Consider the following 25,967-nt stretch of genomic DNA (forward strand, 5'->3'; position numbering starts at 1 on the left):
ACTTATCTCTAGTTGTGGTATTGACTTTGCTATTTGTTGTCCCTGGCAGTTTTAAGAAACTTACTTTAAGCAAGTACTTTAATAAAAGTTATCCAGCTCAAGGTGATTTCCTTCAGAAAATCCAGGACTTAACCATTGGCAAAGCCTTAGGCAAAGGCTTAACAAAACTGTTCTTGAAGCTGGACACATGAGGAAAAAGTACAGAGATATGAGTGCCAAGTAATTACTGTGAATATTAAGCTGCTCCCCATCTTTTTTCTCCAGCATATTGCACAGGGTGACTGAAACTTGACTCATCTTGGAGTTATCCACACCTAGTTCTCTTCACCAGTCAAAACTGAAATGAAATCATAGGGCCATTCTACACCTGTTCTGACAGCTCCTAGCCCTCCTGCTCTTTGAAATCTCTCACTGCCTGAACAAAGTAAAAGGCTAAGGCATCATCACCTTTACCATCAAGGAAAGATGCTCATGAAATAGGAAGCATCTGTGGGAGCTTACTCCCAAATGGATGTAACTGAACATCTTCTAACTTTACAGGTGTCACAGAGACCTTGTGCCTGTTGCTAGATATGTCATTAGACTATGACAGTGCAGTGTTCCTAAACATAATAACCGAGGAGCCAGGAAGTTATATGATTTACTGAAATGAGGAGCCAGCCTAACTGGAAACTGTAACCTGGTTGCTCCTTGAGGACCTTCAAACGTAGTTGTTTAGTGTAGCTCTTTAGTATATTTGTTTAGTACCGTGGGATCTTGTGCACTGCTAGTGATTGAGCAAGGAAACATCTCATGCTTGAGCTTATGTGCCCTAAATTGGTCAGGGCCAGAGAGGTGTTAGGGAGTGCTACCTCCTGTACCAGTAACCGGATCTAATGAATGAAATGTGTCTGAACCCAGTGTTCCAATGAGACAATTTCTTGGATCTCTTCATCCATTATTAGCCTCCAGCTGAGTCTTGCTATTGTCATTTAGTTCTGCAAAATGTATTTCACTGTGTGCAGACTTTTCTTATGCTGGAGGTTGGCCTCCTGTTTCTGTTGAAATTTATTTGAAAATGGAAACTAAGAGGAAAGCAGATGATGAATATAGTGTTCCTGTGAGAAAACTGATATTTCAGGTGGATTTTTATTTTCCCATTGTTGGTCAGATACTGTGGTAATACCTTCAGATACATAGTTAATAATTGTAAGGTTACAGTTAATTTTAGGGATACTTTCTGAGTCATATAAATATGCATAAAAGAATCAACAAGTTGTTTTTAAAAATTTTCAATGTACCAAATATTGATTGCTTTTGGTTAATTTTTATGATACACTTCTCTTGTGTCTAGATTTCATAACAAACAGAAATTATATCTTAAAGTGTGCTCTGGTCCTGTAGGCAGGAGTGTCAGTAGTTATGCCCAGCAGTAGCTGCCCATTCCCTCAATGGAATAAAATTATTTGGGTGTGCTTGCAGGATTAAAATTACAATGCATAGATAATGATATCAGGAAGTTTTTAACTACAGCTGGAATTTTCAAGAGCCATGTGTTATATCAAGTTTTGCCTCTTAAATTTTATTGTTTGGAATAATAAAATTGCCACTGTTCAAATGTATGTTTTATATTAAATTGTTCCTTTAAAAAACTTTGATGGAAAGATAATTCATTATTGACTAGAAAAACTGGAACAGCTCCAAATACATAATTAAATAAGGAATAGAACCACCTTATATTATTTTCCTGAGCTGTTCACATCCCTCAGGAAAGAAGATCAGAGGCCGCTTAAACTTTGATTTTTAATTTATGAGCCATGCCGTGTAAATCAAGAAATAATACTTGAAAATATTACAAAGAGACAATTTCTTTTGCAAACAAAAAAAGATGTAGTGATACACATCTAGTTATACTATACTGAACGTAAAATTTCCTGAGCATTTAGAGACAGAACAGGAAAGAAGAATTGCAGGTAGAAAAATCTGAGCCAAACTGTGCTGTAGTACAGTAAACAGGTCTGCTCTGGTGCAGGTTGTCACTGACTTCAACAGCCTCATGGTAATTTGCCGAATAAAGAAGATAAAATAAAAAGATGAGTGAAAGAAAAATCAAAGGTGTAACGAAGTTAGTTCTGCAGCTGTAATTCGAAGAGTTTTTTCTTTAACAGAGAGGTTATTTTAACCACTGTTCATAGTAGTGTGTGATCTTTGTGATGGGTCTTCTATGACTGCAGGGTTTCTATGTGTGTGTGAGCTGCTGTAGCTCCAAGTATTCCAGTGATGCTCCTTGATGAAACTATTTTTTCTTTTTGATTCAGCCATGTTCATGAATAGAATAAACTCTGCCAACAGAAATGCTTCTTTGCCAGCACAGCTGTATATATTCTGGGTTGCCGTTGAAGTAGCTTTATTAATTAAAGATGCAACATTTTGCAGCTCCTTTTTGATGTATCTTTGCCAGAAAAATGTAATAGCATAGATATGGTGTCAGGTTTAGGTCTTGTATTAACTACTGTAGCTTCCCACAATAACTTTTGAATTACTGAAGTATAATTCAGACTGGTAACAGCTGCCAGTAGCACTGTCTTTCATTCCATTCATGCCCATCAGTATGAAGCTATGAGAATATCCTACCCAATATGACTGAATTCCATATTAAGTGATAAATGGAGATACATACAAGGCTTTAACCTCTATGCACTGTAATTAAATTTGGTGGCTTCTGGCTTGAGTAATGTTAGTTGTTTTGTAATTTAATTGGTCCAGTTGCATTAGTGACCTTTTAAGTCAGGCTAACTCTTGACCATTTGAATTTGTAGATCCAGAGGCATTACTACATGGGCAACCAGGCTCTGAAGGTCTTTGCAGCAAAAGGCGATGAGGTAAGGTGAACTGAAGTTTAATGCTGAATGTACTTTGCTGTATAGTAGTGATGCTTGAGATTGTCCTGTCTTTCTGTGTTAATAAATGGTTTTAATGCAGCTTACAGAAATGTCATATTTCATTGCCCAGTAGGTTAAAAAGAAGTTGGATTAAACCCCAAATGAATACAGTATCTCATGAATAATGAAAAACTGGTAGATACTATATTTGAGCAAGGTTATGATGAGCCTGAAATTGGTGCTTAAGTCAATTCTCATGCAGAACAGTAACACAGTCACTGTGTTGTTTAGAACAGACCTCCAAAGTACTGGAGGTAAAAAGCTCACTGTGGTGCTCTGATATGTTCCTTTAAGGGTCTGATTTATCTCCCTTTCTCTATCTCTTGCAAAACCTCTGAGAGTTCTTCACACCTGGTGAAAAAGGTGGAATGTGCTGAGTCTAAGTTGGCTCAGCTTTGAATGGATCCACTATCATGATGAGATTTGACCTTTCTGCTTCTTTGGTTTAGAAACATGAAAAAATGCTTGTGTTAAAGTTATAGCTAAAATGGAAACTAGTCTTGACTTAATCGTTGCTGTTGAATTCCCTGTGGAAGATGTATTTTATGATTAAGAACTTGCATGATTTTGTAGACTTCTTTTTTCCCTCCAGAATGCAGCGGTTGCTTTTTCTGCACTTGTTCGCGCATTGGACGAGTTGAAAGTGGTGGCTATAGTGCGCTATGCTTATGATAGAAGATGCAACCCACAAATTGGAGTAGCTTTTCCGTGTATTAAGGATGCATATGAGGTAATTCTTCACTCTTGCCCTTCTGCAGAGAGACGCAGAAGCAACACAGTATGTCAGAACTTTTGCAGCATATGTTTCCCTTGATCTTTCTTACGAGAGACTATTGAAAGAGCTAAATATGTATAGCATGGCTGAGCAGTGATGGAGGTGGGGGCGGACACAACAATCTTCAGACTTTTGAAGGGTATAAACATAAAGGATGGAAAGGAATTATTTAGGGTGGTATGAGCTGGAGGAGGTAATTGAACAAAGAAAAAATGAGGCAGAGAAATGTTAAAAAAAACAAATCCAGCTTTTGACTTTAAAACACAGTAAGCTGTGATAAAACTTCCCAAAGCGCCAATATATTGGATATTTAAAGCAAGGATAATTGGAACTCTGCACAAGAAAAAGGGATCAGATGATCAGGGAGGTCTTTATTCCATGAGCAGAAAAATTGAGTGTAGCCATCACTATGTTATAAAATATAATGTGTGTTATTCTGATTGTGTTGCTCTGTAAATATTTTAAGTGTTTTGATGCGCACAGACATTACATCTTCTGATTTTTTGCATGTTTTATATCGCCCTGATATGGCACTCAGGGAATACAGATTTTTATTTTTTTTTCCTTCAGGCTCAGTTGTTTGTTCTTTCCTCTTGCACAGTGTCTCATCTATGTGCAGCTACCCTATATGGAAGACCTAAGACAATATGTGTTTTCATCCTTGAAAAACAGTAAAAAATGCATTCCTACAGGTAAGACATTTGCTGGTCAACTGGAAAAGGAACCTGCTTGTTGTCTTCTAAGATGCTGTAAAAGAGTTAGAATATTTGGTTCTCCAGTGAAAATACGAGCTTTATTGTTATTTTGGCTTGAGGAAACACCCAGGTATTTGGGCATCCATTATGGTGATGTCATCTTGGAGCATACATGTGTATTAAAGCTTTGCCACTCCAGGTGTGGGCTGAGCAGACCTAAGATTGCAGACAGTATTTCAGCTGTCCTGTTAAATGACTTCTGGCATTGTGAGTCTCACAGGATCCTGTGATGGAGAGCTGAGATTAGTCCTCTATCCTTTGATCTTTGAACTCATTTGTGGGAGTAAATGGCCAAACCTTGTGAGATCTACAGTGTGTGATTAGCTAGCTAGAATTAGAGCAGAGGCAGCTATTCTGTTGGTGCAAAGCTGGTCCTGTAGCTGTTTGCAGTATGGTCTATTAATATAATGTACAAAGGCAAAGACAATACTTTCTGTGGAGTGTTATTAAACCACTTATAGGTGTCCGGATTGAGATAGATGGCATCTTTGGAGCACATGCAGGTACACAAAGCTTTACTTGTTGTTCTGAGAGTTTTGCACAGCAATGAGTCTTAAATGAATGTAGTTTAAAATTCACTCCCGCTTCTTCCATTTGCTGTGAGATGCATTGAGTGGGCACCTGCACATCAGGGTATATAGTACAGTTGTTTGCTTCTATAACAGTTTCTATCTTCTTGCCTGGAACCAGCAGTTGGATAACAATTCTAAAACCTTGCTTACCAAGGAAGTCGCTGGCTAGTGTGAACTGTGTTAATTTGCAATCATAACTTCAAAAATTTATATTGCACCGTTTAGTTTTGCTAACCAACTGTTCTCCTTATTTTCTAAGTGGCCTATAAACCTTCTGTTGCAAATGAAAACATCTTGAAAAAGAAGAAAAGAAAAAGCAGAAAGGAAGCAATAATTGAGGTCTTGAGGAAAGAGAAAAAAGCTTTATGACTTTACACTGGAGTCCTTAAATAAAGTAGGGGTTTATTATTGTGTCTGTTATCCATATTCTTTATTGGCACATCCATAGCTGCAGTGTGTTCTCTGGCATGTAATGACTTGGTGAAAATCTCACATCGTGAAGCGGATCTTCATTTAGAATTTGTTTCAAGAAATGCATCCATCTGCAAGTGTATTTAATCTTCCTTTGTATGTAATTGCTGCCTTAGCGGATCAGTTATCTGCTGTTGACTCACTGATTGATTCTATGAATTTGGTTCACGAAGATGGAGAAACTTCTGAGGACCTATTTAAGCCCAGCAAAATTCCAAACCCTCATTTTCAGAGGTTATATCAGGTGAGGTGAACTATATGGTATTTTTAAAAAACTTATTTTCTTAAGCCTTTTCACCTTTCTGTCTTTCTGTGATTCACATTGGAAAGATCTGCATTGTGAAAATGCAGGTATAAATCTCTGGCATTAAAGTATGTGGTAACCAGTGATTTCTGTGTCCCTGACATAGATTTATCTTTAAAATTTCTAGTTTCCAGGAAGGAAGGGAAATGATACCTGTGCTGAGGTGTCTGCAACAGCACCAGTTATATTCACAGGCACATGGACTAGGCAAGTAAAAACTTGCCTCTCAACGCTGTATTGTGGACATAGATTCAGTCTCAGGCTTTTGGACAGAGATAAAAATTTGCTGAAAACTGGGGATATCTTCTGCTTCTTGTTCTGTGTCCCACCACTTTTTTGTGCATTTTTGCATCTAGCAGTGTTCCAAACCAGGTCAGTCTGAGGTGAACTAGATCAGTAAGAAATGGTTATTAACACTATTGACATTTAAAATGTTCTGTTGGGGTGTCTAAGCTGATGTACTTTATGAGCCAGCAGAACAGTTCACACTTCCTGCAATTATTATATCAAGCTGTCTCCATTTTGATTTACATTCCTTTCATATCATGAAGACTTTCATTTCAACTGTGAGGATGAGAGACTTAATTATACATTGAAATTCAAGTGTTTAAAAAAATGACGCAGCAAATTCAAAAATAAAGAAAATTATGTTGCAATTTAAGCAACTGCAGAATTCTACTGTGTACAGAACCATGGAGATATATTGAATGTGTGACTCTGCTCTGAAAATTGACCAAAAATGGTATTATAGCAATCATGTTCATCATATCTCAACAAGTCCACATAATTTATTTCAGTTTACGAGTAGGAAGAAGATATTTTTTAAATTAAGAAAACTTACCCTAGCTTCCCAAAGTCTCAGTGTTGTCAAAATAACCAAAGGATCTGAAGGTCAATGTGCGTTTCAGAAACACATGTAAACCCACTGTCTTCAAATCCTACTCTGATTGACACCCGAAGAACTTGGTGTTCTCATCAAGTTCTGCCAGTCATATTGACAAGACAGTGTGTAACTGAATGCAAGATTTGATCAGTTGGAGGTTATTGCAGGGCAAGAACTTCAAATGATCTGACCTCTGCACAACTCTTATTTTAGGAAGGATTGTTAAGCTTGGATATTGCAAAACTTGGGATTTGCTTGTAAACTAAATACTTTGGGGTAGAATTTCCTCTCTTGTATTGCTAGTTAGAGTTTTGTATTCTTTTGGTTTAGTGAATGTCACCTATCTTCAGTGAAAGATGGTTTTGTTAGGTGTGCTGTTTGTCTTCTGAAACAGTGTGATGATGGTGTTCCAGCACTTGAGTTAGTTGCTGCTGGAAGAGAGTAACTTGCCAATTTCCTTAGAGGATAATAGGATTTTTCAAGGGTGACTGCTACTGGTAGAAAAAGTATTTATCGACTTAATGTGTGGGGTGGGATACAGTTTCTGTCCTTGCTGTTCAGAAAGCCCTAAACTGTCAGTCCTCTTTGTGCTTTCTTTTGGCCACACACAGCCCCATTTGTTTGTCTTATTACAAAATTGCTATTAATCTGTGTAAGTTGTTCTCTCCTTTGCTGCAAAAATGTTCCAGATTCTTAGTATTTTGCTATTAGGCCAAGTGGCACTGCTGGTTCCTTAAGAACTACGAAGAAAATTCTGCATAATCTTTTGACTGTAGCCAGTGAGTGGATTGGGCTGAATAGAACCTATAAATGGTTTTGAAAAATAACTCTGAAGAAAAGGATGAACTCCTACTTCATTTCCTTGCTTTGTTGCCTCATGAGGATATTTGGAATAAGTGACATAAGTGACAAGAGCCAGAATTTAAACAAAAACATCAAGCTAAATTATATCTCTGGAAGTAGTGGTAGGCATCAGGAAATGACAGAGTGGGTGAGAAGTAGTTGTTAATGCTTGCTGGAGTGGAAGATGAGGAATATCCTATATCCAGACTTTCAACTTTTATTCCTTGCTTCCAGAAAAAACTAAGTGAACTTCTGTAGCTTTTGTGGTGGCTGACTTCCAACATTATTGTTTAAGTTGTCCATCTTAAATACAGGGATTTGAAGCATCTAAGACGTTTAGGGAATGCAGTGCATTATATCTGTTAGCCAAGTAAACAAATTGCTCAACAGTGGTGTTTCTGTACACAGATGACCTCTTGGTCTGTTGGTGCATATATGTCATTGCTTATCACAGAGTTAATGATGTGAAGCCCACTTCATTACATCCATTGACCAGTATCTTGGTGTGACCCCTGTTCCCAAAAGCTGACTGTGTCTCTAGAAGCGGACATATAAGAAGTTAGGAAGAGCAATGAAGAGTTAGTGCCTTGGTGGCGTTTGCAAGGCAGTGGCACTGTGGGTTGCCTTCTAGCTGTGAAGGTAGGAGTGGTTCTTGCTGGACACAGAAGGAAGGGGAAGCAAGGTTAAGAGAGTCGGTGTTGGATTAGAAACTCCAGGTTGTCTATTTAACTTAGTCTTCATTTAGCACCTGAGTTTTGACAGTACCTGCCATCTCAGGTTTCAGATGTAGTCATCTATTTTAAAAACAGGTAAAAATGTTGCTGGATGCTGTAGCCACTCAGTCTGCTCAGCTCCTGCAGCTGCACACATAAAGATTTGAGTTCCAAAAGCCTGAAACACAAAGGCTTAACAGGGGACTTGAGTTTTTTTGCTTTGTGAGTTTAATTCAATTACTTAACTTTTTAATATATTTTTTTGTATCGCAAGAACCATTACTGCAGTTTTCAGCAACATTTTTAATCTCTTTCAAAATAATTGTGCCTTAAATCATTACAAGTGTTTCCAAATCAGTAGCCTTGTACAACTGCCTCCTTTTGACAGTATGTTCTAATATGGACTGGAATCTTAATGGCAGCCTGAAAACACATCAGTATTGATGTCACACATTGTCTCCATCTTCTGTATTGGCAACTTTCCAGCATGAGTAGGGGCTTTTATTTGCTTTGATTTTGTTTTTTAAATTAATGCCATGTCTGACAACTAACAGGGCAGCAAATCTCTGCTGTATTCTTAGTGTACTGAGTAGGTACCTTCATATGGGTGTCTAATGCACCCAGTACAATGGGCATGGAAAAAAATTGTCTCCTTTGTACATCACATCATTTGTTTTGATGTGTTTATGTGCATGCACTGGTATCTGTGTGTATTTATAAATGTACATACCTCTCTACTGCTATCCCACACTTCACAAAATTTTAAAGATATTTACTTTTTTTTCAAAACCCTCCATGGAATTTCTGTAGCCTGCCTCATTAACCTTGTCTCCCCCTCTGCTTGGCTCCCTGACTGTGTGTACTGACTCTACACTTGGGTGAAAAATCCTTCTCTGTAGCTCTCACCATCTGTTCCAACTTTGTGCATCTGTCAGGCCACTTCATTCCCTACTCTTTTCAAAGCTAGGTTCCTAACATACATATATTCTGTGCCTCACCTGTGCACATTTAGTATTCTGTCTTTCCATTTCCATTTTCTCTTAAGTCTGTGAATGTTTCTTCTGTATGCTTACTGAGTTCAATTGGCCAAGAAGAAATGTTTTCTTTGAAGGATGTTAAACTGTTACAGTATCTGGAACGTGTGGTTGGCATAGATCTCATTTACTTAATTCTGAAATTAAGTATAGAAATCTCTCCCATATGACTTTTATAGGATAACTGCATTTTAAGGTAGAGTGAAGCTAAAAATACGAACAGGTGCAGATGACTGTTTAATTCCTGGGATTTTTCTAATAATTTTCATAAAAGCCATTCCAGTGAGTGTGGGAACACTCATCTGCATCAGTATTCTTGTTTAATATCATTAATGATCTCCTTAAACAGTTGATCATAGATTTTCAATCCACTGTGAGGCAGAATATTTTTCAGCAATACAAAGACAGTATGTTTAATATGGAAGATACTTGCAGTTACCATATGGTGTACAGGCATAACGTTAAAAGTTTTTAATATAATTGAAAGTTCTGCTTTGCTCAGAGTGTTTTGTTTCTTGCAGTGTTTGCAGCACAAGGCTTTTCACCCTGATAAGCCACTGCCGCCAATAGAACAGCACCTCTTAGAAATGCTGGAGATGCCTTGTGTGGTAAGAGAACGGTGTCAGACTCCTCTGGAAAGAGTAAAAGCACTTTTCCCCCTAAAGGAAATTGGCAAGAAAAAAGAAGAGAAGACTGCACAAGACATCTTCAAAGACAAGTAAGTTGGAGATGTATTATAGATTTTTTTTGAAACTTTTTTTTTTACACTTCAGGTTGTTTTTGCTGGATGAAGCAGGCTCAGAATCTTTTGAACAGAAAATCAATGAGTTACACACTGAGAAAAATGCTGATGGATGGAGAATATTGTGGTGCCACAGAATGTCTGGAGTATTTTATGAATAGTGGTGGTCATACTGTTGCAGTGCAGAATACACTAGGAACCAGTGTGTCAGTTCCTTGTGTCTGTATTTGCTATCAAAGAATCACAGAATCTATCAGGTTGGAGTGGACCACAGGAGGCTTCTTGGTCAACCTGTTACTCAAAGATGACCTGTGAGATCTAAGGAGGGATTCATCCAGTCTTGAAAACCCTTCAGGGTTTGTGCATCTGTTCTGGGCAACATATTGCATTACTTTCTATCTCCTAGTCAGATAGTTTGTCCTAGAGGTGGTTATAAAATAGTTCAAATAGCACTATCAGAGAGTCTAATTTAGTTTAGAAGAAATTCCGTGGTTCTTTAAATTAGCCATAAAGTTGAGCCTTCCTTCTCAGCATGCTTGATTTAGGTAATTGTCGAGTTTTCATTTTGAATATCAAAAGAAAAGCAGTTTCATTATTATCTGCTGTGCAATTAATATGGTTGTCTCAAAAAAAAATCAAGCTGTTATGGACTCTTCCTGGGACAGCTATTGTTTGAACAGTTTTAAGATAGTGTGTTTTTATTGTTTTTGAATATACTGTGTTTAGTTTATTTGTGCTGCAGATATGAAGGGTAAATGCTAAATTGATACTGCAGTTGTACTGTCACCCCAGTCAAATCAGTTTGTGTAAACAAAATCTGCTTCTTAGAAATTAATTTATTGAAATCTGTAATAACTAGTGGATCCCTGAGATGTTGGAGTATTCTCAGTTAGCTCCTTCTCCCTTCATTTTGTCATTTTTGGTTCAATTCTTTCAGTGCTAGGAGCAAAGCTTTTGAGGTCTTTTGAGCTCTTGCTTAGCTCAGCTGTCATATATCCTTTCATCTGGGTTGGGTAGAGCATTCTCAAAATATTGTCTTTGGGAAGACATGACACAGGACCCCTCACTTTGCTGCTTGAGACTGATGACCACATTCCTTTCTACAGACTGGGAAACACCTGGCTTTTTTGTTGTTGTTGTCAAGTTTGTTGTGTTCCTGTTGCCTTGGTGTGTCTGTGAATTCATAATGATTCATTCTCTTTTCCTTACTCTGTGCTCCAGTTTCTCAGGGTTTATGTACATATGTTCATTTATATGTACATCTTAAAAAGTAATAGAGCCAGTTTAGAAATAAAAGGCAAAAATTGAGCTCAAACAAGCTAGAGAGAGAATTTGAACAAAAATCAGTGACCCATTACTGTTAGTTGCTTTAAAATACATCTTCCCAAAAGCATCTGACAAGCAAGAAAGAAATCTATTTTGTTTAAAAACTAGTTTCCTCTAGAGGGGTGATAAAAGTAGCTGTACAAATAATTTAGATAGAAATGGATGTGGGCATTAAAATGATTTTTTTAAAAAAAACTGTAAAGGAAGTGAAAGGATACAGACTCAACTATGCAAAGAAGAATGAATGATGGTTAAGGTTGTAAAAAAAACTGCAGAAAAATGTCATTGCTGTAGTAATGAATGGGACTGGTGGTATTTTATCATTGCTGCAACAGCAGTCTTAACTATATAGTTTTGTTCTGTGGGGAAAAGCTGAGATGATACAATTTATTCACTGGATAAAGAAAAATACACCACTCTTCAGTAATAATTAAGGAAAATATTAAACAACAGAGACACTGGCCCAGGTTGCCCAGAGAGGTTGTGGGTGCCCCTTCTTGGCAGTGTTCAGGGCCAGGCTGGTTGGGGCTTTAGGCAGCCTGGTTTAGAGCCCATGGCAGGGTTGTAGGAAGTGGGTGTTCTTTAAAGTCCTTTCCAACCCAAAGCATTTTGTGATTCTAAATGCTCTACTTCTATGAGATTCAACTCACTAATACTAAGATATAGGTTTCACTGAAGTATTTGCAAAAAGTTGTTGAGAAGATGTCTTGGCCATTATTTTTGTTTTATAAAACTGATTTGTATTTCCTGTCCTCATATTGACCAGATTCTTCTCTGTTAATTTTTAAGGTCTAATAGGACTAAAGCAGCATAATTGTAGGCATGATATCTTAACAGAGATTTCATTATTGTATCACCTTTGGTTAAGATCTGTGTAGTTTAAAAAATATTCCAGTGAAATAGAAAACATTTTACTTTCTCCTTCTTAGGTTGGCTGTGGAGAGGCTGTTATCTCATCCAGCTTTGTAGGATGTGAGAGGCTTCTATATTAATGTAGAAGTGGGTGTTTTAAATTAATCTTGTATTTTATTAATTTTTCTCAAATAGTAATTGCACGTTTTGCAGTTTAAAAATACTGCTAATCAGTGCATATTCTAAATGTCAGATCCTTGGCTGGTATAAATGGCTATGGATTCATTAGTTTCTGCTGTGCTGCACTGATTAATGATAACTGTAGATTTGGTCCTAGGCTGTTAAATGCAGCATCATCATTTATTTTCTCCTTCTTCCAATTCCAAAGCATTTTGAATCGGTAAAAATAATGCAGGAAGAAAAAGAAGAAATTTGATTGCCATATACTTTTGGAGGGAAATATTCTAGAAGAGAATTTTCCTTGTTCTTTACACCTTTCATCAAACTGTGTTAATACACAAGATTTTTGGTTCCAGTGGAGCTTCTAAACTCTCTGGTGTTGATAAGTATCAGTTTCTCCTATAGAGAGACACACTGGATGTTCAAAACAATGAAGTAACTCGTTCCGGGTTGGATAGAAAGTCAGCAGAGTTGAGAATGAAGCAAAGATGTCCTATCCTTGTCCTTAGGCATAACTAAAGCCATCATTTCTCCTAGAGTGGTAAGTAAGGTTATGCTGAATGACAGGAGTTGCTGAGGAGAAGGGATTTCATTTCGGTAGTGACAAAACTAAGTAAAGGACAGAGAAGATTGCTGAAACAAAGTGAGATAGCCAGTGATTGTAAAGTAGGGGAGGAGTGTGCTATAGAAAGCAAAAAGGAGGACTCCACAAGTTCTTTCTAATAGTTGATTGCTTCTGTAACGTGCAATTCAGCTTTTGCAATCAGTTCTAATCTTGCAGAATGAAAAGTTGGCTCCTAGTCCAGGATCTCTGGCTTTGTCCCTACATCATCAAGCTGTTTCTTCTTTTCACAGTAGTAGAATTTTTCAGAAAAACTTGTTACTTTGTTTTGGGATTCCTTGAACACAAATCCTACCCTTTGGGGTGCTGAGTAGCTTTCAGTCATTCTTAAACTGAAATCAATTCATCTGTGTCAGTAGCCTGACAGCATCTGAGTTTCTTCCCCTTTTGTGATTATCTGGCTTTTCGTCTGTTGCTGAGATGTGCTCTAAAGTTAGCATGTTACATCTTAGAGTTAAGTTCCTAGTTTAAATGTATACCTTACTCTATGTTGCCTGTAAGGACAAAATGAGAAAGTAGCCCAAAATCACGATTAGCTTTTTAAGAATAATAAGTAGTCTTCAGAAATAATTTTGAGAGGTAGCTTAAAATGTCCTAAGAGAGTTCTGATCTACTTAACTGGATTTTGTCTACCTAGTTTTAACAAATATAAAGTGAAAGTTTACAGAGCTCTCATATGCTGATGGAGAATAGTTGTCATTACACTCAAAAGTCACTGTGTAAACAGGTTTGTTAGCTGTAAATTTCAAGACAGGATCTAGCAGGTAGTGTCTGAATTAATGGCTTACTAAAATGGTAAATTTTCACTGATATTTCATGTTTAGAAAAAAATCTCATGAGAATACCAAATTCTTATTACAGTTATCTTATATACTGTAAATTATCAAGATTAACTCAACACAGAGGTTCCAAATTGTGTTTGGAGATATTCTGTATTTAGAAAGATGAAGAAGGTCTGTGTAAGTAAATTCACACCTGAAATAAGCACTAATAATCTCATACCTTCAACAAGTGATGCCTTTGCTGTATGCTAAGATGAAGTTTGATCTCTGTTTCTACTGTCTGGTTTGTGCAGCCTAAGGGACAAATGAGGCATGGTTAAGTGTTGATTTTGAAATGGTTGTGTAATGAGGTTTAATTCAGTGTATATTTCATTAATTTACTGACTCCCTAGTTAGTAGGCAGGACAATCTCCAAGTGTTTATATTTATTTTTGTCCTTCTCATTTGCAGTGAAGACGAACCCAGCCTTAAGAAACCAAAAATTGAAGATGAGGAAGAGAGCTTTAGCATTATGAAACTTGCTGAAGGCAGTATCACCTCTGTAAGCATATTTTCACAAATCTGATTATTAAAGGGGAAGACTAATTCTGTAAGTCTATTATAGTGAATATACAGAATTCCTTATAAAAGGAGAGTTTCTAGCTGAAACATGACTGAAATACTGTTTACTTGTACATTTGAGACTCTCTGCTAGAGATTGTAAAGACAACTTTCTCTGCCCTTAGGCATATGTTAGCACAAGTTTCTATCAGTCGTGGATATTTTAGGACAAAATTCTCTCCTGGTGTTTAGAATTTTAAAAGGAAAGCCTGGGGATCTAAAAAAAACAGAATTGGAGCTCAGTGGTTGAATTTTGTTCTTGCTGTCTTTCCTATCTTCTGCAACATAGAAGTTGTCTCTTTGTATTTAACCAAAAGTATTGCTGTGATTTTAGACATTGTTCTCTCCATTAATCGGGGGTCTAAATCAGAAATTTGGCTTCATCTTGCCACTAGATATAATTTTGTGAGTAGATGAAAGTTGTAACATAACTGTGCACCCTCCTTTATTTGTTGTTTTCCTCTTATTAAAAAAAAAAAAATTGAGCTAATTTCAGTTTTTTTCAAATGTGTTATTCTTTATGGTTCATTTTGAAAAATGCATTATTGGTACTTATAAAAATATTTAAAGTCTAAAAAGATTTCAGTGTTCTGTAATCCTAATATAATTTTCTGGTATTTCCTGAAAAGTGGCATTGCTAGATCTTAAAGAAATACAGTGAGACCAAGCAAATGTATTGCAAGGTCCATGAATTATTTTGATAGCAAAGCATAAAAATTATAAAAAAGTAGGAGAATTATGATTGCTGATAAGAAAATTCAAGCAATGTAGAGTTTTTGGTTTTTTCCCCTGTAGTTAATGCATCCATTTTTCAGTGTTTATTTATATTTGACCTGGTTTTAGTTCCTTTGAAAGGTTTCTGCATTTGCATGCTCATTTAGAGCTTTGGCTTTAAGATGTCAGACTCTGCCAGATAGCCTAGATGATTTAAGGGCAAGTTTTTAATTTTGGGGTTCCTATTGGAGTGGCAAACCACCTACGTGCCTGGGAGCTCACATTCCTCACTAAGCATCTGGTGAGATTAGGGAGGTCTGAGAGGTCTGTGCTACAGAAGATCTCAAAGCTGAACTAGCAGATAACCTGAATTTTTATGTTTCTGTCCTCTCAGTACCAGAGAAGTGGTCAACTTGCAAGAGTGCAGCAGAGTGAGTTCATCTTGCTCATGTCATAACCAGCCTTTGCCAGGAGTTACTTGCATTTTTTGAGTCTGAATGCAGAGAAGTACACAGCTGCTGTTTTCATATTAAAGTAAAAAGAAATTTAAGGGTTCTTGTTGCCTGACAAGAAGAAAGAGATGGATGTTGGAAGACAATTGAATTGTTTTTTGTACGTTTTCTAGGTAGGCAGTGTTAACCCAGCAGAAGATTTCCGAATTCTGGTGAGGAAGAAAAATGCTGACTTCAAAGATGGTAAATGACTTTTGTCTATCTTAATTATGCTAGAGCACCTTCAGGGTTCAGTAAATGCAATCCATCTGTCTAAACATAAGTTTCTGGTGTGAGTTCCTGTAGAATTTACAGGTTAGCTTGTAGTGCCATGCAGCCAAGGAAGGTGTCATCTGTAATTCCCATTTAATAATTAATAATTAACCCATATAATAATTATTCCAATAATAATTATTCAATATAATTATTAATAATAGTAATTATTAATTCTTATTACAGTAATTAATAATTAATTACAAGTTAATACTTGCCTTCCCCAATTAAAAGTCTCAGGTAGCTGTTCTTGGGTAAGAAGGCACTAGACAGCTCCATTGAGGCACCTGAACATCCCCTCAGGTGTTTCTAACAGAAGACCTCTTGGTATTCACTGACTGCCTCACTCAGAATGAACCTCAGCTTCTCATTCCCAGGATCTTCCTGGCCTGAAGTGGAGAGATGTTGGGTGTGTACGATGTGAGAAATCTGTCTTGTGTTCCATGAACAAAAAAGAGACTCTCATGCCTGGGACTTAAATCTTTACATGCAAAGGTCATTTCTTACTGTTTGTGAGTGAAAGAAGGCTCAGGTCAATTCAGAGTGGAATAACCAGGTAGTATTTGTAATCTGAAAGTTGGAAGGGAGTTCTGTGTCCACTGACTCTTCTCAGAGATGAAGAACACAAGGCACAGGTGAAAGCACTGTCTTGCATGACCTAAGTCTGAAAATGCAATGAAATTATCATTGGTTTGTATGGTATTTCCCTCCTGGAGTAGCTATATGTACGAGTTCTATGTAATCCAAAGTTGTCTTGAAAAGAGTGTATAAGATGGATGGGGTCCTTTATCTTGTAAAGGGCGATTTGAAGGTTGTGGCAGGGTAAACCTGATCTGCCAAATAGCCACAAATGTCACATTTCTTTTCAAAGAAAGATTTGCAGAAGTGCTTAAGTGAAGTGCTGGGTATTTCAGTAAGACCTTTGGTCCTTTTGTATGTAGTTTCAGGAGTGTGTTTAGTGGTATATTGAGTTGTGATATGGTCTGTTAAAGCCTACATAGCTATTTCTCTCCAGACCTCTAAGCCAGCTAGCTAGCTTTTTTACATGGATTTTTCATTACACCCAGAAGAAATTATTTATTGAAAAAATGTTTGGAGTTGTGTTCTTAAATCTCAGGTATATTAAGATGCAGTAAAAAAGCATTGTACAATGCATTACAATACAGAAACTGTGGAATGGTTGACTACTTTGTTATGGTGATAAATTTTGTCATGTAGGAAAGCTTTAAGGCAGAAATAAGTATAGTGATTACCCCTGAAGATGGTTTGACTAGAAAGAGTTTTTAAATATGTCTACTTGGTAGCTGTGCTGGAGATAACTGCAGTACATTCGGTAAGTTCTGAAATTTTGAGCAATTTGCTTTTATTCTATGTGATCTGCTCTATAATGATAAGGTGTAGTTAAACAGAATATAGTGCAGTCACCCATTTAAAGGAGAGATAGAAGCCACTAAAAATAAAAACATGCTTTGCATATTATCTCTTTCTTCTGGATAATCCTTTTTGTGCTTTTAGAACCTTTTAGGTGGCTTAATACACTGAACATTGCAAGCATGTTTTTAATGGCTTGCTGTATTGCACTTTGGTTATGTAAATAGTCAATTCTGCCTTAAAACTATTCAGTGGTTCTAAGGGTTTTTTTGGTATAATTTTGTCATTTAATGAAACTTTTTTTCCCTAGAACATAAGAAATATGAAATTTCTTTGCAGAAAAGGATAATGTCTATTATTCAAATACTTAATTGTAAAAAGGGTAGCATGTGTCATGATGCAGACAGAAGAACTGCTAAGTTGCATTCTGTTTTTCCTTCTTGTATTAAAAAACAACTACTACAGTCTTCCTAACTGAATAGAGCTTACATTCACCTTTTAAAATAACAGCAGTCCTTTCATTGGGAGAAAGATCTTCCAGCTGTTTGATTGGAGATGGGTTGTTTTTAGACAAGTTACAGCAGTAAGAAAGAGTTGTACTTTAGATACTGACACTACAGTTGCTTTTTAATTCAGCTGCAGGTTAATGGCACACCCACGCCAAAATTATAAAGGGATGGCAAGGTGATTATTTTTCTTCTGAAACGGCTTGTAGGATGTTCTGATGGTATATTTATCATTGAAAATAGGTACCAGTATATTTCCTGCAGTGCCCTCACTGGGATTCATTAATCAGGGTTTGTACCTTTCATAGTAGAAGTCTTAGGTGGAAGCTAGTCCGTGTCGGATGCTACGTGAGAACTTTGCCACTAATGCCTAAATACATATCTTTAGAAAAACCAAGGATTTTCCGATTGGTAAGGGTCTTAGGTTTTCTGGACTGGCAGCTCAATTCCTGAAACAATAATTCACTTTGGTTTTACCTGAAAACTCTGTAGTTTATTACAGTAGGGAGCTGCTCAAGGGTTACGTGGTGAGTTACGTTTGATGGTATCAGCTTACTGGTTAACACTGATGCTCATGTAACTAGAATTGTGTTCCAGTCTAGACATCCTTACTTTCTTATTTGCATTCATGGCCAGAGAGATGTCATTTCATGCAGGTCTTATTTTGAGCAAGTCACAAGGGTATAGTCATCACAAAGAGATGTCTTCTGATAACAGCTTCTGACGTTTTTGTCAATGACTGCACATAAAATAGATTAGTTTACTGACTAGAATCTAATTGTTGCTCCCAAGGGTGTACAGTGAATTTTTTCATTGCTGTGGCTTCAGAGAAGATGCTCAAATGCAGTCAGTGCTTGCCAGCTTTGTAATGCCAAAGAAGTAGCCATGTACTACTGCTTCATCCTCCTATTTGGAGGTTTCCATCCATGTCTGCGTCTCTGGAGAGCAGATCATGTCTGATGCATTGTATTTTCTTAGGCTTCTGTATAAGATGGAATTGGGGGAGTAGAAAAAGATATTGACGCATCCATAGTATTTTCTTTGATTTGTAAATTTTCTGTGTGAGTTTATAGCCATGTTTCATTGCATCTTACAATACTCCTGTCTGAGAACATGACAAAAATGCTTTTTCTATTTTACTGATTGTCAGCTGGGAGAGAAATCTGCAATGACAACTCAACAGTTTACGGACCTAAGAAAAAATGTCCAGAGGCAAATTGCACTAAGCTCTTATTCTTATATTTATAGTAAGTTTGTTAATATTTTGTTCCTAGGCATTTTTAGAAAAATACAGTTAAAGGAATCAGTAACTGCATGTGAACAGTATTGGTATTTTGTTGCAATATTTTCTGTAGAAATAAGTATGGTTAATTATCTTTCTGGAGCTAAGATAGTTTTTGAAGAAGCTAATACTTAATTTCATTCCTTGTTGGCATGTTTTTGCAGTTTGTCTGCATTTTTATCTTGCTGGATGTTTTTGTATATTTCAGAGATTATTCATGCTCTACTGCTAGGTAGGCCAAATGCAATGACTGGTTTGATGAAAATGATTCAGTCATTAGAAAGTTTTTACAAACCAAATACTTGTGTATGTAGAATCACTTTGAAGTTTTCTGTATATCTGCTTCACAGAGAAGATGAAGCCAGGTTTGTCTTTGAAGGGCATAGTGATTGGATGAGACTCAAAGCTCTGAGTTGCAATAAACAGAATTTGAATTAGATGTTATGGAGAAAAAGATAATAAAGATCACAGTGATGGGACTTGAACACAGAAAAAGGGGCACAGGGAACTTGGAGACTCTCCATCTTTGGAGCTACACGGAACTCAAGTCTGTGAGGCACTAAGCCACCTCTTCCACAGTGAACCCTGTTTTTAGCAGGGATTTGGGTCATTTGGATATGTCCTTCAGTTATCCAGCCTCAGTCATTTTGATCCATACTTACAGAACATTTAGAGACACCATTTCCAAACTGAACAGCACCTCATAGGGTATTGGAGTAGTTCAACAGCCAACAGCTCTTGATCTTCAAATTCTATTTTCTTGGCTTAAAGATGGAGGTCTGTAAAAATTGGTACCCTTTTCAGTTCAGAATTTCTTTCTTCTTTTCAGTTCAAGAAAGATGATACAGAGCAGTATTTTAAAATTAATTATCAGGTAATTTAACTGATTTGTCAGTGAATCACACTTTAAGTACTGTCCATGAACACAGATTGTTACCACCAGCAGCACGTTAATCAGAAGATTAACAACGGGAGTCTTTTGTCTAAAGGAAGAATTATTTTGTTAACCTGATTTATTTTTTTTAGGGGGGGGGAAAAATCCCCAAAGAATCAAACTCGGACTGTAATAATAGACATTTTTGGCTACTCTTATTGTGTATATCTGATTGGTATAGTAATCAAGACCAAGAGCTGAACTGAACAAACATAAAAATATAACTGCACTTTTGTACTGTAGCTGTTCAGAGATAACAAGTGAATATAATTGTTCATGGCATATTTCACAAAAAATGACAGCACTGGTGAATGTGTTTTGGAGTAGGAAATGTATCTGAATGTCAGAGGGGAAGGGATTAAATTCTGCTAGAACTAAAAGATCTATTCTGTGATTTATTTTTTTTTCTCCCTGCAGTTCTCCAACCCTTAATAACTGTATTTGTTATCTAACCAGTCAGGTACAGTAGAAGGAGGAAAGAAGAGATTAAAATTTCTTGGGATGTTCTGCAGAATGTGTTGGTTATTAGGAGTGCTGGAAATTTCAGTTAATGCAAAATGTAGAAGTCTGTTGTTAGTTCATTTCCTTAAATGTGTGTGGAATGAGGGAAGTTGGGAAAGAAGAAAAAAGTTACAATTACACAGAAGTGGCCTGAATAGGCTGTAGGTTTGTAACTGAAGGGTCTACTCTTCAGAACCTCAATGCCTGAGATTTGTTTGGGACACATCAGAGTTAATGCCTATCACAGCATAGTTAAAAAGACATCTTTATGCAGAACATGCCTTCCTCCAAAAACAGGGACATCTATTTTTTGCAGCATCCAGACCCAAAGATTCAGACTAATGAAAAGGCAGCAGGAAATCAACGAAGTTCTCAGATTAGAAACGTAAAGGAATAGCAACCACTTCAAGAATTTCTGGCTGTAATCCTTATCTACTGTCTTTAGTATTACTTTTGGCCCCCCTGAAGTAATTTGGTAGTCTGATCAGAACATAGGAATTTTTGTCTATTTTAGATTCACTGGCTTATCATTTAAGGGAAACCAAATGGACAGAACCAACTTCTTAGCCAAGCTATTTCAGGCTGTTAGAGGAATGTGACTTTAAATACTGCTGCCATGTAACATGTTTGCTGCCTATATTATGGACTCTCAGTGCCTGGTAAAACATTGCTGGTTTTGTTTTTTCCTTACAACAAATTTCAAAAGGAGACACCTCACAGTCAGTAGCAAGAGAGTCTTTTCTTCTGATGGCTGCCAGGGCAATCAAATGGACAGGGATTTAAAAAAAATTAAATGCAGAAGAAGCAGTAGAGTGTCTGATAATTTCAAACAGTATGCTGGAATCTTTCTGACAATAAAGACTTTTATTGCACCCTCATAGTGCCTGAGGTTTTAATTTAACACATCAATGAAAAGACAGTGTTTAAAAAAACCACCACCACTACTGAAAACACCAGCAGGACTTGCTTTTATTAGTGCAATTCATAAGAAATTAGAACATTTAATGAGAAAATCATTAACCATGGAAAAAATGGACTGACTTAACTTGGGAAGCTTAAGTAGTTAGACTTCAATTTAGTTTGTCAGCTACTGGTGAAATAAATAGAGTGAGCTGATTACCTCTGGCACAGTAGGCACTTTAGCACACTTTCTTGTGCTGTAGCTGCTGTTGGACAGAACCATTATTTGCCTCCTTTTCAGAAACTGTCAAAAGCTAGCGGGAGAATATCAAACATGCCTTGTTTCACACTATTCAGGGATGTTGTCCTTCAGATTCAGTTCAATTAGGCATTTTATAGAAAATAATACAACAGCTAGGGCTGTGCACACTCACAGTGAGCAGAGTGGAACACAGTACTTAAACAATGTCTCCTTCTTGGTGTGTTTACTTCTTGTTTCTTCCACCACTCTGGCAGGTGATTTTCTTTTTTGATGCTTCCACAGCTGATATTATTGAGGTGATGTCTATGCCCATAACACCTGGAGCTGGGAAGAGCTGTAGGTCAGGGGAAACGTTCTGCTAATCCACTGACTGGTCTTTAACAGTTCAAGAACAGGACAGGCAGATGCTGCAACTTGGTCAGGAAGCTTTCCTGAATCTTTTTCCTCAATGGCAACAATACTGTTAATCTCCCGTGGTAGACATCCTCTTTTAAGAATTCTAAGAATTTCTTCAAACATTTTTTAAGCTGTCAAAACTTAAATCAGCCTGTGGTAAAGGGGTTAACTGATGTACATTTTAAGAGATCCTGTTTTGTTGTTTGTTCTTAACCCAGATCTTGACTCTTGTTTTGATAGAGGCAGGGCACTATTAGCTCCCTATTTTATCCCTATCATATTTTTCACAATTCTTCTGAGTTTATAGATCACTGTTGGATCCTCCTCACACTTGTGTTTTGCCTGGCTAAGGTGTCTGCTAGAGGGTAAAATTGGACAGTTCCTTAACTGTAAGTAAATATTGAAGAGAAAGTAAATTACTAAAATCCTGCAGAAATTAGTTGGGATTTTCAGGGCTCTTGGGTAACATTTTCTCTTTGTCTGTTAAATTCATTTATCTATGAATTTATTTCTCCTTGTCTTCCAGTGAGTCAGCAGTTGATAAACCGCATTGATCAGTTCTTGGAAAATAAAGGTTCACAGTACTACATGAAAGGGATTGACTGTATCAGAGTTTTTAGAGAGGAGGCCATGAAGGTAATGTGTGAATACTCTTACCTCTTTCACATTGAAGGTATGGTGGGCCTATTTGCTTTATAATTTATTGCTGCAGCAGAAAGAATTTAACTTTAAATATATTTCAAATTTTAGAAATAGAGTTGCATTTTATGGGGGCTTTTATTGGTACTGGAATGGGGACTAGTCTCTCTGGTATTATTTGCTGTTGTTTTTGAGTAAACATAAAACAGAAAGCCTATGACCTGATGATTGTGCTAGTTAAAAGTGCAATCCTACAATTTTCTTCTTCAACAAAGCTAGTTACAAGAAAGTCTTTCCAGCTTTCTGAAAGGCACATTTTGTGGCTTGCCTTTCCTTAGAAACTCATGGTTTTAATAGAAATAAAACCCAAATTCTGTAGAGATGTTTGTGCTCACCATGTTAAATGACTTCATGAAGAAGCTTGTAGTGCTCTTTAGTAGTTTTAGTATTTCCTGCTTACAGTTGCTGTTATATTTTTTCAGCTGTCCAAGGTGCAGTGCTTTAATGACTTTCTGCAGGCCCTGAAATCAAAGTTGGAAGATAAAGCCTTATCTGATTTCTGGGAGATCATGGTACAAGGTAGGACGGCGTGTAAAAAAGAATCAGACAATTTCTAGTTGTATTATGCATTTATCCATTAAGTAAGAAAACTTCATTAGCAGTGGGGCACTTAGACTAACCCCACTGCAGCATCTTGATATGCTTAATTCCTGCAGCCTATTTAAAAAAAACAACTTTCATGTTGCAGCTTCTTTTCCTTTTCTGCACTAATAGTTTCATATCAGCATTATTCATAATGCATTACTAAGTCTTGTTGAAATGGTAAATTAATTGTGGAAGAAGGGACAAATTAAATGTTATGGGGTAAGGAGAAGGCACAATTTCAGCTGAATTTCAGAATAAATGGAAAAAACTCATGCCATAGAGCTATAAAAAAATTCTTGCAGTTTAAGCTTCCAAAAAGTCACAGATAACGTTGAAATGTGTCACTGATCATTTTGTATTTAAGTAACCTGAAGGACAGAATATGTGATAATATGACACTTAGCAATGATTAAACTGGGAGATAAAAGGCAGTGCCATTCTAAAACACATTCAGAGACTGTGCAAGTGATAAATAAAGGAACATTTTCACAAATAGAAAATATAGTGGACTAAAAAAAAAGTCTTTTGCGTCATACTCTTGTTTTTAATTGGAACCAATGCTAAGAAAATCTGTTAAATGTCCAGCTGTATCTCTTAAGTGTGCATACTATAAAATGCAGTGATGTGCTTTTGTATAATACCATTCAAAGTGGTGAACTCCAGACATGCTGTAATGTCTAATTCATCCAACGTCTTTGAATTACAGGATGGGAAGTTGTTTAGCAATGCAAGAAAAACAGCACAGGACAGCACTTGATGAGAACATTATATTCAGTAGTGCTGTAGGGGACCTTCTCTGTATAAATTTGGAAAAAGAAACAAAATTTTGAAAGTAGCAAACTTGGATCTTTAAAGCCATGAACAATTTTTAGTTTGTATAAATCAGAGTTTTTTTGACAAACTGGAGTACATTTCTGAGGAAAAAAATCAACTAAACAAATACAAAGAGAGATGATATTTTCATACAGCAGAGATTATCTTCCTTTGAGAACATGGTGAAATGAAATCTTGATGCTTTATGCATAATCTGCCTACTCTCAGTAGGCAGCTGAAATTGCTTTTTACTGGCTGCTAACAAGAGCAGAAGTCCCGTTTTCTCTTATTCTTGTCACATGACCCATCCCCTCTTTTCTGCCAAATGTGGTGTGCATTGGGTCTTGACATGAGTGACTGCAGTCACCAAAAGAAGATGGATGTAAGTTAGTGAGTTAGTGGCTCAGAAGAAAGGCCGATCTGTTTGACAAATTCCTTTGTTTGATGAAACTCTGCCATGTGGTTCTGTGGGCACATGAAGGTGATACTATGCTTACACTTCTGCTGAAATTTTTATGACTCTCCAATTCCTTGCTCTCACACCCACAGCTGCTTATTTAGGCAGAAGCATTGATACAGCCAAGTGATGAGCTAGACTGGAAAAACTATTGGGGTCAAAATAAATGGAGATTTTTAAAATTTCTTTTTTGGGGGGGTGGGCAGGATTTCACTGCACAGTGTGGTGCTGCTGGCACAACCAAGGAGCAAAGTGAGGCAGGACTAGCACTTTGGTAGTAAGGCAAGGTAATCACAACACAAGTGTGAATGAAAAGAGTTAATTTTTTCTGAGGACCTGAGAGCACGCTGTGAATGACTAAAAGTGTAATTTCTAATAAATTTTCAGCATTTCATCTGTGATCTATGATTTCAGTGTCTCATTAGTTTGATTGTCACAATATTAGCAGTTTCCTAAATGGATACTTCCACAAGCTTATGAATATGCTCATTAATTTATTTTTATATCATATTTTATATCATAGTTGACTCATTTATGCAAGTCACTTTTTCCTTTGAATGATACTGTTTTTTTGCTGGTGATGATGACACATCCAGAAGTTGGAATGTGGAATAGTTTTTTCACTTCTAACATTAGGTGAATTTTTGGGAAGCCTTCTAATGATATTTTTATGGTTTCTTTTTCTTTTTGCAGATAGAATTTCTTTGATCACCAAAGATGAAGTGGAGCAAAGTTCAGTGACGGGTGAAGAGGCTGCAAAGGTATAGTTTTTTTTAATGAGCATCTGTTTTTATAGAGCCCTTGCTGTGGAGCTGAATACTTTCTTATGTGGATAAATCTTCATCTGAATGAACTAAGAATGGTTATTTGCCACACAGTTGAAACTTCTTTATTTCAGAACAAAAATATCTTAGCATGTCCTACAATGCTTTACTTTAATTGGTCTTTAAAAAGTAGCATGTATTGAAATTATCTGAAAATACCCTCTACAAAGAATAGGAACTTCAGCAACAAGTGTAGTGGAACAGCAAAGTACTATTTATGTATGTAAGATCACTATTTGAACTTCACAGAAAGAAATGTGTTCTCAGTGGTAGCATGAGTTCAAAAATCCAGTACTTTTTCTAGAGGTTTTGTTAACTCTATCAACTCAAGTTGTTGAGGCTAGTTTTCACCATACATGCAGTGATACCAATATTTTCACTTTATGCAGCTCTTGTGGATTGGTGGTTATCAAAGATGATGCTGGGGGTATTATTGGTGACCATACTAGATCCTTTTGGAAATGAGAGTTTTGGACTATTTACAGGTATAATTCCTACAGATATGTATGTAGCATTTCAGTAACTACAGTGATGAATGAAGGATGTTCCAGTTAAAAAGGACTGAATTTCAACAGGCAGAATGG

At 36.8% G+C, this 25,967-nt stretch overlaps 1 protein-coding gene across 3 annotated transcripts in view; it reads left to right on the forward strand.

Moving 5' to 3' along the window:
* The window catches only part of XRCC5 (X-ray repair cross complementing 5), a 54,786-nt gene that overhangs the window by 22,083 nt on the left and 6,736 nt on the right, over positions 1-25,967 (forward strand). For all 3 annotated transcript variants that reach the window (XM_088059130.1, XM_005519976.3, XM_088059129.1), the window contains exons 10-19: positions 2,799-2,861; positions 3,514-3,651; positions 4,298-4,388; positions 5,611-5,738; positions 9,793-9,989; positions 14,226-14,316; positions 15,715-15,784; positions 22,532-22,641; positions 23,127-23,223; positions 25,253-25,320. In XM_088059130.1, coding sequence (XP_087915256.1) covers positions 2,799-2,861; positions 3,514-3,651; positions 4,298-4,388; positions 5,611-5,738; positions 9,793-9,989; positions 14,226-14,316; positions 15,715-15,784; positions 22,532-22,641; positions 23,127-23,223; positions 25,253-25,320 — 1,053 coding nt within the window. The remainder of the gene's footprint in view (positions 1-2,798; positions 2,862-3,513; positions 3,652-4,297; positions 4,389-5,610; positions 5,739-9,792; positions 9,990-14,225; positions 14,317-15,714; positions 15,785-22,531; positions 22,642-23,126; positions 23,224-25,252; positions 25,321-25,967) is intronic.

This window comes from Pseudopodoces humilis, chromosome 8, assembly GCF_049639895.1.
Source record: "Pseudopodoces humilis isolate 2021_Gansu_Grassland_sample_001 chromosome 8, ASM4963989v1, whole genome shotgun sequence".
Classification (NCBI taxonomy): Eukaryota; Metazoa; Chordata; class Aves; order Passeriformes; family Paridae; genus Pseudopodoces; species Pseudopodoces humilis.